The sequence below is a fragment of the Triticum aestivum genome, chromosome 3B, assembly GCF_018294505.1.
Source record: "Triticum aestivum cultivar Chinese Spring chromosome 3B, IWGSC CS RefSeq v2.1, whole genome shotgun sequence".
Classification (NCBI taxonomy): Eukaryota; Viridiplantae; Streptophyta; class Magnoliopsida; order Poales; family Poaceae; genus Triticum; species Triticum aestivum.
In genome coordinates, this window is record NC_057801.1 from 576,736,521 (window position 1) to 576,749,257 (window position 12,737).

General features: G+C 42.6%; 3 protein-coding genes across 3 annotated transcripts; 1 reads left to right on the forward strand and 2 right to left on the reverse strand.

Annotated features, from left to right (window-relative positions):
• The first annotated feature begins 1,983 nt into the window (after positions 1 to 1,983).
• LOC123071018 (frataxin, mitochondrial) lies at positions 1,984 to 4,973 on the forward strand. The gene is made up of 5 exons (XM_044494477.1): positions 1,984 to 2,297; positions 3,735 to 3,807; positions 3,927 to 3,974; positions 4,081 to 4,175; positions 4,587 to 4,973. The coding sequence occupies exons 1-5, from the start codon at positions 2,059 to 2,061 to the stop codon at positions 4,714 to 4,716; spliced, it is 585 nt and encodes a 194-aa protein (XP_044350412.1). The 5' UTR covers positions 1,984 to 2,058; the 3' UTR covers positions 4,717 to 4,973.
• Positions 4,974 to 5,081: 108 nt separating this feature from the next.
• Positions 5,082 to 5,800, reverse strand: LOC123071019 (calcium-binding protein PBP1-like). Its single transcript, XM_044494478.1, has one exon. It carries the CDS (start codon positions 5,468 to 5,470, stop codon positions 5,135 to 5,137), a length of 336 nt encoding a protein of 111 aa, XP_044350413.1. The 5' UTR covers positions 5,471 to 5,800; the 3' UTR covers positions 5,082 to 5,134.
• Positions 5,801 to 7,320: 1,520 nt separating this feature from the next.
• Positions 7,321 to 10,114, reverse strand: LOC123071020 (2-oxoglutarate-dependent dioxygenase 19). Its single transcript, XM_044494479.1, has 4 exons — positions 9,557 to 10,114; positions 8,981 to 9,219; positions 8,563 to 8,890; positions 7,321 to 8,443 (listed from the first exon to the last, which is right to left on the reverse strand). Exons 1-4 carry the CDS (start codon positions 9,743 to 9,745, stop codon positions 8,120 to 8,122), a joined length of 1,080 nt encoding a protein of 359 aa, XP_044350414.1. The 5' UTR covers positions 9,746 to 10,114; the 3' UTR covers positions 7,321 to 8,119.
• Positions 10,115 to 12,737: the final 2,623 nt, after the last annotated feature.

Sequence of the window (12,737 nt, forward strand, 5' to 3'; positions counted from 1 at the left end):
TGAACAAACTTTTAAAATAGTGAACATTTTCGAATTCTGAACAAATTTTGAAACCATATTTTTTTATACTGTGAACAAATTAAATTTCAATTTTTTGAACAAAATTATAAATTGTGAACATTTTTCAAATCAGCGAACAAATTTGGAAAACCGTGAACATTTTTTAATTGTGAACAAATTTTGGAACATGAACAAATTTCAAATTCATGAACAAAATTATAAAACTGTGAACATTTATTGTTAAACCGCGAACATTTTTTGAAATGTGAACAAATTTTGAAATATGATGCAATTTTGAAATTCGTGAATAAAATTATAAAATTGTGAACATTTTTCAAATTGTGAGCAAATATTAAAACAGTAAAAAAAATTGAATTGTGAAATATTTTTGAAATAGTGAACATTTTTAAAATTATGCACAAACTTTGAATCCATGAATTATTTTTGAATTTTGCACAAATTTTAAATTAACTAGCAAAAGAGTCCGTGCGTTGCAACGGAAGAGAAAATATAACCCACACTCTTAACCCAACAACCATCACCCAAGACCACAATAGGTCCATCTCCTTTATTTTTGTGAGGCATCATATTTGTGTTACCTCTTATCCCCCTTCTCACCCTCACCAGCGATGACCTCGGTGTTCACACAAAATAAAAAACGTGTTTGAATATGTTTAATCTTAAGGTGTCTCTCTCTCCCTCTCCCTCCCTCCCTCTCTCTCTCTCTCTCTCGCTCGCTCGCTTTCTCTCACTCTCGCGATGAGAAATCTATTGTTTTCCCCTGTGACATTTTTTAGAGCTATGCATGTGTAGTTATTGATGTTTTCTTTTCCTATATTGTTATAGGTGTTTATTTGCAATCCGGGTCGCCGCCGGTACGAAAGGAAAATTGATCTTACAATATAAATTATAAGTTTGCTCCCAAAATGATATTTTAAAAAATTTAACAGGTAAAATTAACATCATATTTGGATTCCACATATTTTTCTAATAAAGTTTCATATATAATATGTTAAAATCAAAGTTACGCTTTAAAAAATATGGATAATTTAAAAAATCATTTATTTTACTTAAATATATTCCAAAGTAATATTTCAAAATATTTAACAGGTGAAAATAATCTCATATTCATATTCTATATATTTTTTCTAATCAAATTTCATATATAACATGTTCAAATCGGAGTTACGGTTTAAAAGATATGGATGATTTAAAAAAACATTGTTTGACTTAAATATGATCCGCGGATGAATTACCTAAAACATCAGGGGGGGTTTCAAAAAATGTAAAATAACGGTTCGGGTGTGACTTAAATCCAGACTGCGGGTTGATTTTAACAAAACACAGGGACTTTTGTGTAAAGTATGAAAACATAATTCATTTTAACTTAAAACAGGACTGCGGGGTGAATTCTCTAAAATAGAAGGACTTTTCTAAAAAATGCCATGACGGATGAAAGAAACCAAATTTGCTTTATTATTAGGTAAAGATAAAAAAACTAAATAAAAACAAAAAACTGAAAAAGGAAAATGAGAGAAAAGAAAAGAAAAAGGAAATAGAAAAAACGGAACAAAGAAAGAAAAGAAAAAAATAGAAAAAGGAAAATAAGAGAAAAGAAAAGAAAATTGAAAATAGAAAAAACGGAATAAAGAAAAAACCGATTAAGGAACCTTCTAGAAGTTTCTCAAAACCAGGAAAAACCAGCTGGGAACTTCTAGAAGGTTCCCAAAACCGATGGCCTAGGAACGGTTAAATGGGCCGGCCTGTTGCGTCGCTGCTCAGACGCTCCCGTGTGCGAAGTGCCGGCAGTTTGACGCAGCGAGCGGCAAATAGGATTTTCCCTCATATGCCTCGGAGGAGCTAGCCCTGACGCCATTGACCTGTGTGCAATTCGGCCCGGTATCTTCTGGTTTGGTGGAGTGCCTGGCCTCTTGGAGTCGCAAATACGGCCCATCTTACTTCTAGATCCAACCCAAAAGCGCAGCGCCTTCGACCAGGCCGAGTTGAGACGGTCCACGACACTCACGCATCTTCTCCATCGACGGCGCGCCGGCGGCGATGGCGGCGCGGAAGCTCATCCTCGGCTTCACAGCAGCAAGGCGAGCCAGTTCTCAGGCCTCTGTACTCCTCCGGGCCTCACCCCTCCTGGAAGCCTCCACTTCTGCCTCCCACGCCACCGCCGCCGCGACGAAGGGATCGCCGTGGGCACTGCTCTTCTCCTCCAGGGTCTTCTCGTCGACCCCTCCGGCTCAACAGTCCGCCGGAGATGTGCCCGACCCATCCGCGGTGGACCACAAGTTTGTATCCCCTTCTTTAAAGCTCCTTGTCGCGTTCGTATCTTTAGCATTTGCGTTTCTATAGTTTCTGCTAATTGTAGCATCACATCCAATTGATTGTCAAGTTCAAGCATGGTTGTTCATGAGGCGCTACTCTGGCCCCGAAATAGGAGTAGTCAAATTGGCATATCTGTGATTTTCGGCGCATGATCTGATGTTCTCTCTGCTACTTTTTTTATGTTCTTGCCAAATGCCAACATGCTTATCTATCAAAAAGCAGAGTTCGAATTATCGAACAACATATGAAGCTCATCCATTGAAGCGTGAAATCCGAACAGGACATGTTGTTCCATTCCAAATCTATTTACAATCCCGCCAAGTCGCCAACCCCACTGGGTTGATAAGTTAATTAATCAGCACACACCTTATAAATCCGTAGCTTGACCATGCTCCCCTCTAGCATTTGAGTAATTTTTTTGGCAAGGTGACGCCGGATGCTCGTTATGGATGTGACAGAGAAGTTTATCTGTTACAACGATACACGAGGTATTATCACCGTCATGTTGAACGTCGGTCTGTATGTCCATATATTGACGGAGCCAATGATCCGAGTGGAGGCGGAGCTGTGCTGGGGTGCCTCACATGGCCGTGTCTGTGAGCATGGGATTGAGGAAGGCGTCCTTGTTCATGCTTGGCGGAGAGAACATAGCATCGAGCTTGACAGGGAACTGGAGGAGGCTGTAAGTCAATTAGGTGCTCAATATATGGGAAAACTATATTTGTATACGAATTACGAAATAACCTTGGTCCTAAAATTTGTGTTGGACATGGGCACTGATTTCGATATCTGAGTTGGTTATATGTGTTACAGAATCCATGCCGAGAAACACGATTCATGTATGGCTAGCAAAGAGACCAAATCTAGTACATGATTCTATCCTGTTTCACGTATTGATCTGATTAAATCTTAAGCATTATTTGTGACTTATTGTTAGATTAAATCTTGACCCCATGTTAATTTCACAAAATATCCAACATAACATTTCTATTGGTTTAATAATATAATAGATAGATAGACTTGGGCCGTGGAAAAATGAGGAAAACCATATATCTTATATCCAGGGAAGATTTTGTACAATAATTCTTGTGATTTTGTGCCATTGCCTTTCATTGCAGTGAACCCCAAAACAGATTCTCGAGGGCTAAAACGCTACGTATTTTGTAATTACGGTTGCATGGGCTTAGCTATAGTCAGTACATATATTTTAGAAGCAATTGCAGTGGCTGAAGTAAATAAATGTGCATGAGAATAGTGTAGTATGAAAATCTGTGCTAAAAAATGACTGCAGAGTTTAGAGCAGAAAATCCACTTCTCTTTGTGATTCATATTATCATATAGTATATGATTTGTAATGCCACATTGTATAACTGGCTATCACATTTGTGTACATGAAACAGGTTGATAATGCCAGAGGATAAGTTCCATAAATTAGCAGACGATACAATACATGATTTACTTGAAAAACTTGAGGTAATGGATTCCCTTGATAAGTTCTTGATATCTTAGTACTTCACAGGAAACTTTGCTAAGGAATACATCAGTTCATCCTCTATCTTTGGTTAACACTTTTCTTTGTGGTCCTGTTTCAGGAATATGGTGATTCTCAGCAGATGGATGGCTTCGACATAGATTACGGGGTTAGTTATAACAAAATCTCATGTAATTATGTTACTTTTTCTATTTTGCACTGTTTTTGTGCATTGTATCAGTGACATTGTTTTCTCCATTTCGCTGAAATTTAAGAATCAAGTTCTAACACTGAGGCTAGGCGATTTGGGGACCTATGTAGTAAACAAGCAAACACCAAACAGGCAAATCTGGCTATCTTCGCCTGTGAGGTATGGCTGTCTTATCTTATTTGCTGCTCATTTGATGTGTATACTACCTGAACTTAAGCATATTATTATCTTATTTGCCATGCTGTATAACTTTGAAGTTGGGCTTGCTATTATGTTACACTGATACTTGTCTAGGACAGTTTACTGGCATCAGTACCTTTTCAATTTAAGAAGAGTATATTTGCAATCTACAACATTATTTTGATACTTATCCCATATGGGCTATGGCTTTGTGCTTTTCAGTATGGCTTTAAATTTCCCCCAACGTTAAAAGATCCCACTCTTAAAAGATCCTGCTCAGATATCCAAGTGTTTGTTTAAATTTAACTGTGCATTACCCATAAACTCTTCAATCTTGGTCTGTTACTTGTTGATTCCTATCTGAAAGGGGTGTCTATATCATGTCTGCAGTGGGCCTGCTAGGTTTGACTGGGATGCAGCAACAGACAGTTGGGTTTATAGGCGGACTGGAGTAAATCTCATGCGGCTTCTAGAGAAGGAGATCGGTGAGCTCTGTGGAACTCCAGTAGACCTTTCATAAAGGGATAGGAAAATGCCACATAGCTAAGTTTGAGGGGGCAGACAACATTTCTCGGCGAAGGAAACGAGATGACATCTTTTTAGTATGTTGATTCTGTCAAGTAAACCAAAGGAGTTGTTGTACTGCACTTTTTTGCACGAAATGTTCTAATGGGTTGCCTAATAAGTCGTCTGGCTTTCGTCGATGGCGGGACATAGGCCTGTGATACTTCATGTTATATAATCAACCGTTTGCGTGCTGTGATCTGTTTTCTATAAGTGTGTTGTCCAGAAATTGTGTGTTGGTATTTCAATAGCATGATCAGCCAGGCTAGTATTATGTTTCAGTAGGAAGGGAGTGCACAAGCACTGGATTGGATCTCTGTATCAGTGGCAATCAGTATGTTCTATTGTATGCAAGTAACAAAAGTCAAGTTACATCAACACTCAAACATCCTATGCGACTCTTGCTCCATGAGCTCAGGGCTCAGCCTGACCATGAGAATGCAGAACTCGGTCTGATCCAGGGCGCCGTCCCCGTCCATGTCCCCCTCCCTCATCATCTCCTGGAGCTCGTCGTCCTGGAGCTCGCCGAGCCCCAGCCTGGCCGCGTTCCTCTTGAGGCTCTGGAAGGTGATCCTGCCGGCCCTGGGGTCCATGAGCAGCTGGAACCCCTTGCAGAGCTCCTGGATCAGCCCCTCCGCGCCGAGCTTCCTCGCCATCGACGGCAGGAAGTCGTCAAACTGCACCGAGGTGCTCCCCTTGTCGGCGCCCATGCCGCACCCGATCCACGTCGACGGCGAAAAACGGAGGAGGATCAAGGAGACAGCCGGCCGGCTTGCAATGCAACAGTGGTGAATGGAGAATGAGAATGAGAGGAGAATGGTGGGTGGGTGCTTAAATAAGCGGGCGGCGAGTGGTGACGGGGGAGGAAGGAGTCCATGAGCTTCTAGGAAGGAAGCAGCCTCTCCATGGATGCCAACCAAAGTACAGGTAATTGCAGGCGTCGTGGCTGGCTTAGCTATGCTTAGGGCGTTGCTGCGTCCGGCGGTTTTCGGTTGGTTTCTGCGAAGTAGCCAGCACGTCGTACGACGGAAGGAAGGAGGCTTGCTTCTCCGGTACCGGATTGCTTGCAGGGGTCTCATGTGATGATGTGTGCCTCCTTTTGCAGTACTTTTTCTTTATGAGTCATTAAATTTTTTGGCAGAGTCAGGTCAATGTGCGTGCCTGATCATAACTAAGTATAAACTGAGGTGATCTCGAGGAAGGTGGCGTATTTATTTCCGATTTGTTTAGCTGTTCGACGGCATTTTGACGTGGTCATCTTAAATGACTCGCAGGAAATTTCCGTTCAGTTGATATGTGTTCGAGGCCTACGCGCTAACGCCGTTGCTCGTCAGTTGTGATCACACTTGATGATTTGCGATGAAGATTAAGGAGAATTTTACCGGCTTAGGTTTCCGATTCCGGTATGTTTCGATGCAGTACCGATACTATTAACCTGATTATTACTTGGTGGAGCTATAGTAGGTGACAGGAAGCATCGTAGACATGGGAGGGCTTCTTCTGTCGGGAAGAATAACTTGCAATTTGCCTGCGTCCTCCGTTCTCACTTTTACCACACTATACTGTAAGCGACGAGCCGACCCGGCTTCATGTGAATTCGTCAATAGACAGAAGAAAATGGGTTAAAAAAAACATACAGAGTCCCGAAACGACTGAAGCACATACTGGAAGAATAGTACAGAGACACACAAAGCACTCTCGAGGAACGAGACTACTGTTAAGCCGAAGACAAAGAGATGCAACAACGATCAACAGAAGACAGCTAAATCTTCTGCAACCAGAAGCTTAAATCCTCCTTTAACTGATTCACGGCCTGGATGATATGATTGGAATAATGAACATGCTAAACAGACGGCATAGACTGTCCACTTTCTTCCTCTTCTTCCCTTGGTAGGCATTCCCACCACGAGTAGAGATCCAGATCCATCGTACAGCCGAAGCCCCCTTCCAGTGACGATCATGCCGTCTGCATTAATCTTTTGACAGTGTCAGTGCCTCAGTAGTTACCAGTGACAGGTAGGTGTCCGTCACTGGTAAATCACACCGGTGAAGGATTGTCACTCGTTACCTCTCCAGCCTCTTTTGCCTTAGTTGTTATTTACCTCACGGCTACAATGATAAAAGTACAAGTTTATTCTATGACATACGCATACACATTCTCATTCATTAGGTTTCATTAGTTCACAACCAACATGTACAATAATTTTCCCAAATGCAAAGAGTTGCTTCCTAAAAGGAAAAGATTTTGCCATTTTTACCATGATACTTTCCTATTGCTTGCTACTACCTCCATTCCTAAATATAAAACATTTGGACAGTTTAAATTTAAACTGCCCAAATGTCTTATATTTAGGAATGGAGGTAGTACAAGCAACTGCTTTAGATATGCTGAGGTGCTAAGTATGTTGAGGGGGGTTTGAGTTGTTTTATTTACCCATACATGTACAGACCAAACGAAATCATTTCGGTCATTTAGATCCAGTCTTTTGTTTTCTGATAACAATTTCAGGTGCTGTTTTGGCAAAACCTAAATAAATATAACCAGAGTAGACCAGGGGCAAAAAGTGAGTGTCCAACCCTTGCTTAGACTCATAGTTAATTATGAGCAGCACACTTAATTGTCAATTGTCAATCTGTCATGCACAATGTTCACAGCTGCAAAAGGGACCAATTTTAACAAAACTATCATGGGTCCTCAATACCAACTTGTTCCAAATGCTACCTAGGGTCCAGCACATCACTCCAAAACCCGAGTGAACAATTCTATCCTTAGCACTTGTTCATCTCACCAACCCCACATGAAGTTAGATGTACAAACTAGTCTTTGATCCCAGCAATCACCTCTTTCAAGCTGACCCAAACAAAGGCAGCCAATGAGCGATGAAACATGATGTTGTCTTCGTTTACAAAAACGCGACATAAGAAACAACTCTTGCTGCATGGTCCTTCAAGTTCAGAAATCTTCATGGTTCAATCTTGAACCATTAATCACATGCATACCTTGATTTTCAAAAGGAAATTTTGCTTTCCACAAACTAGCACCAACAAAAGTTCAGCTGTGACAGTGAATAATATTCCTAAAGCTCCGCTGACTGTACATATATATAGTAGATTATTGTCCACTGCCCAACCCACTTTATCACATTCATCTCTCAGAACCACTGAACCCAAGGCTTCACCATATCTGACCATGCGAGCATTCCTCCTAATCCATATTAACTTGGATCATTACTGCTAGTACTTGTCCCAACAGAGAATAGTAGAATGTCTAATCAGTCTATCAACTACTAGGAACCGAAGAGGAGGGAGTACTACGAGATGGAATGCACTGATTCTCTAAGACATAAATGTTCAGCATATCAACTTGTAGGACTGTAACCTGAAGAATCAGCCTCTGTTGAATTGTTAGGTGTGCTCTCACATGTCAATATGTCACCCTGCACACGAACAATGTCCAGTGCTGCTTTTGTGTTCATCTTGCTGCTCTGCTGGTGCTCCATGTAGTCCCTGTACCTGATTCCCCGGAACTTCATGCCCTGGGGGTCATTCTGTGCCAACTCCAGGACTGGCTCTACGACAGCATCTAGGCACGGCCCGACCAGGCTCACGAACGACATCCTCGTCTGCCCACCGTGGACCAGTGCGCGATGGAGCACGGCCTTGTACCTTCCATTGCTCACAATCTGCACCCATATACATAGGACATGCGTGTGTATCATTAAGATAAAGTACAGGTACTAAGAGCTTCTGTTTTCATAACCATTTATTGTCAAGTTAAGAACACTGTAAATCATTCGTATACCTCCAACTGATCGCCAGTGATAATGAACAGTGAGCCTGGAAGGGGCTTTGCGGTGACCCACTGGCCGTTGTGCTTGACTTGGAGACCATCCACACCATTTTGGAAGAGCAGAGTGAGAAGGCCATGGTCAGAGTGGGCTGAAATTCCCATAACCCCATCCAAGCCAGCATATGGCGGGTAATTGTTCCCGACAAGGATCTGGAAGCAGGACTCAAGGTTTAGGACTTCAGAAATGTGGCCACGGTCAAGTCCCAGACTCTCAGAGACCGCCTTCACAAGCTCCAGCAACAGCTGCCTCGTTTGAGCAGAGTACTCCACAGCAATATCTCTAACAATGACAGTGCAGTCAATATAGCTTTTGCAACATCCAAACAATAATGTGAAAGTAAATACGGTGTTAATTAGCAGTTTGTGCTACCTCAGCTTTGCAGGCTTTGCAGGGCAGTGAAACTCTGGGTGAGCAATCATCTTCATATAGTCCCTCCGACATATGGCATCATCAATGTCAGAGTAGAATAGACCTGTTCCAATACGTATAGGATCCTTTGGGCCAGCAGCAATGTATTCTGCCTTCTCCTCCCTCGGTAAGCTGTATAGTTCCTTACACGCATCCATCACTTCTTCTTGGAGCGCCTCAGGCACCCCATGGTTAATCACCTTCATGCCAGATCAGAAAAATAAAAGCAATTGATGGCGCCTCTAGCGAATTGTTTCCTTGTACTTCCTCTATCCAGGTTTATTAACCCCCTTTGTATTTTGGGTCAAATTTTGACTGTAAATTTAACTAACAAAATATATGTTTTATGTAGCAACTACCGTTGAAATTTTCTTTCAAATATGAATTCATATAACTTATATTTTGCTAATCAAATGCAGTATATGGTAAAAATTTGAACAAAATATGAGCGGGAATAATAATCCCAGACGAAGGGAGCATGTAACATTGGGATATAAGAATCGAATATTCTGATGTTCATCGGTGGTAGTGCCGTACCATGAAGAAGCCCCAGTCTTCGCAGGCCTGGCCGAGCTCGTGTGTCGCCTGAGATCGTTGCTCGGCGTTGCCGTTGAGGAGGACGCCGAGGTCGATGACGGGGATGCCGTCCCCACGGCATGCTCCAGCACAGTCACCGTGACCCCCCTTTGGATGGTTAGGGCAATGGCGATGAGACGGCGTCGGCATGTTGTGTGGTGGGGAAAAGGGGAGGGTTCCGGAAGACCTGCCGCGAGTTACAGGTGGATGGCTTGTGTTCCCTCCGTCCACGACAAAGACAGACGTACACGACGCAGCGGGACGGCGCCTAGCAATCCGGCGACGAGGAGGAGAGCTCCGCTGCCAGAGGCGAGGAGCACGCGCGAGGGTTCGCTGCCGCCGCCGGCCGCGGAGTGGAAGGTGACGAGCTCGACTAGGATGACCGGCGAGGCCAAGAGCCCCCTTCCGAGGGAGGAATAGAGTAGGCAGAAGCGAGCGGCGATCTCGGCGAGAGGCGCAAACCAGCGGCAGGGTCGTCAGATCGGGGAGATTTTGAGGAAGCGAGCAAGTGAAGGGGAATTTTGCCAGGAGTGAAGAGCCCGCTTGGTTCTGAAAGAAAAAGAAAAACTCGGTCTGGAGCAGACCTGGCCATATGGGCACGGCCCATGTCAGCCCTTTATAGAAGGGCCGTTCCGTGCCGGCCCAAAGGCCTAGGCTCGAGACCGGCCTGAAATCATTAGTTGAGTTACAACAAGTTACACGTTGCATATGCACCACTTGTCGCAATCTAGAAGTTTTTTCTTTTTTGTAGATTCGTTTATTTAAAACATTTTATCTCTTAAACCATGCGTTCAAATCTCAAATCCATCGTTGGATTTCTCGCGTCAAGATCTTCAAAACTAGACCCACGTTAATGGGTTTTGACGAACGTTTTTTTACTAAAAAATTAGGCTCTCGCGGAATGAAAAATAAATAAAATATGTTTTTTCCCTTTTCGAGATGCACATCCATGCCTCTCACGGAAGCAAAGTCGTGCCTCTCGCGAAAGCAAAACCGTGCATCTCATGAAAGAAAAAACATATTTCTTTTTTCGTTTTTGAGAGGGACGACCGCACCTCTCGCCGGAAGTAAAACCATGCCTCTCATGGAAGCAAATTATGCCTCTCGTGAAAGTAAAAAAAAAACATAATTTTTTTCGTTTTTCGAGAGGCACGACCATGCCTCTCACCGGAGGAAAAGAAGGAAGCACACTTTTTTACCTTTTCGAGAGGCACGACCATGCCTCTCGCGAAATCAAAACCGTGCCTCTTGCGGGATGCAAAACCATACCTCTTGCGGAAGAAAAAAACATGTTTTTTTCCATTCCCGAGAGGCACGTGCCTCTCGCGGAAGCAAAACCATGCCTCCCATGGAAGGGGAAAAACACGTTTTTTTTCTTTGTTTTTGAGAGGGACGACTGTGCCTCTCGCAAAAGCAAAACTTTGCCTATCATGAAAGTAAAAAAAGAAAAGAGAAAACACGTTTTTTTCGTTTTTGAGAGGCACGACCGTGCCTCTCGCGGAAGCAAAACCGTGCCTCTCATGGAAGGAAAAAAAGAAGCGCGCTTTTTTACCTTTTCAATAGGCACGACCATGCCTCTCGCGAAAACAAACCTCTCGCAGGATGCAAAACCGTACCTCTTGCAGAAGAAAAAAAACACGCTTTTTTCCGTTCCCGGGAGGCACGTGCTTCCCACAGAAGCAAAACCGTGCCTCTTGCAGAAGCAAACAAAAACACATTTTTCTCAAAAAATAAAAATTGACAAAATTCCCCCGCCCAAAAGCTAAGAAAGACCGGTGGAAAACCAAAAAAGAACATCTAAAAAGCCAAAAACATGTGCGGAGAAATAAAAATATCAAAATTCAAAGAAAACACCCAAAGCGTGACACATGACGGTGGTTGAGAGCGCGCCAAGTGGCGCGCTCTCAGGCCACCCCAAGCGATCGTTGGGAGGTTCCCGGAGGAGTGATCCTTAACTAGCTGCTCTCGAACTGGCCCGGTACACTAGCTATGGATCGGCACATGTTAAAAAGGGTGAAATAGCCCTCAAAAGGCCCTAACATGCCAAAAGAGCTCTAAAATATTTAAAATTTCAGGTTAAAAAGGCCAAACAGCCCTAAAAGGGACAAACGGTGTTAAAAGGGTCGTGCTCCAAAGCTTTGATGAGTCATGTCATGGCAAAGTGCAATATTTAAATACTACACATTAAGTGAAGTTCAATATGCAACGAGTTGCATATTTAGTTCACTCCTGTTTATGCTATTCATAAATATTAAAATGTTATTAAACATGACAATAGGTGAAGCATAAGTAGACTACATATCTAGGCAATTTAAATAAGGTCGTAAACAACACATAACAATTTCAAAAAATCCTCATATGCAAATTTCAAATTTGGTATTGTTTTGTCCTAGAATATATCTTATTATTATTAAACATGGTGTTATTCTAAACATTTTTCTAGTCAATTTAAGTATATAATTTATTTAATTCATAGCTATGTTATTTAGTTATGAAATAAACCATATTTAGCAAGTTGTTTAGGAAAAAGACAAGAAAAGACCGGTTCGTTCTTCTTGTAATATTCCGCACAGCAGCATATGGTAGAGCTTTGAATCTCCTGCTGCTCGTGTGGCTCCTTGGAGCGAATACTAGGATCGACAAGTGCTCACCTCACTACATGAAGATTACTTTGTTGGACCGGGCATAGCTAACCTCTTCATCTTTGTTCCAACACGAAGTTTCCTTTTTTTCGATGCATACCATTCGCTACCAAATGAAAATATTTTTTGTGTTGTCTCCCTCAAGCAGGTTTTGTCATTGGCTATTTGATAGTACAATTTTGTTCCTTTTCATGTCGGAGATGAGCTAAGCGCTTATGTCATCATGCCATCATGCATAAGGCGTTCATCCGACAAAACCGCGGCCTCTGATGCTCTTTTGTCATCGATTAGTTGTCAATAATTTTCAAGAGTTTTTGTTTTTCTTCATCTCCTAAGCGCTCATCGGCATCATGGTTAAGGGTTAAGGTCTACATCGTCATGTGAGAAGACCGTGACCTCTGATCTTGTTTTCCTCGTGACTGTCTTAGACGTCGTACCCTGGCTTGCCATTTTGCCACTGGGAAGTCCCATGTCGCTCCTGGACACAGCATTGGGGCACC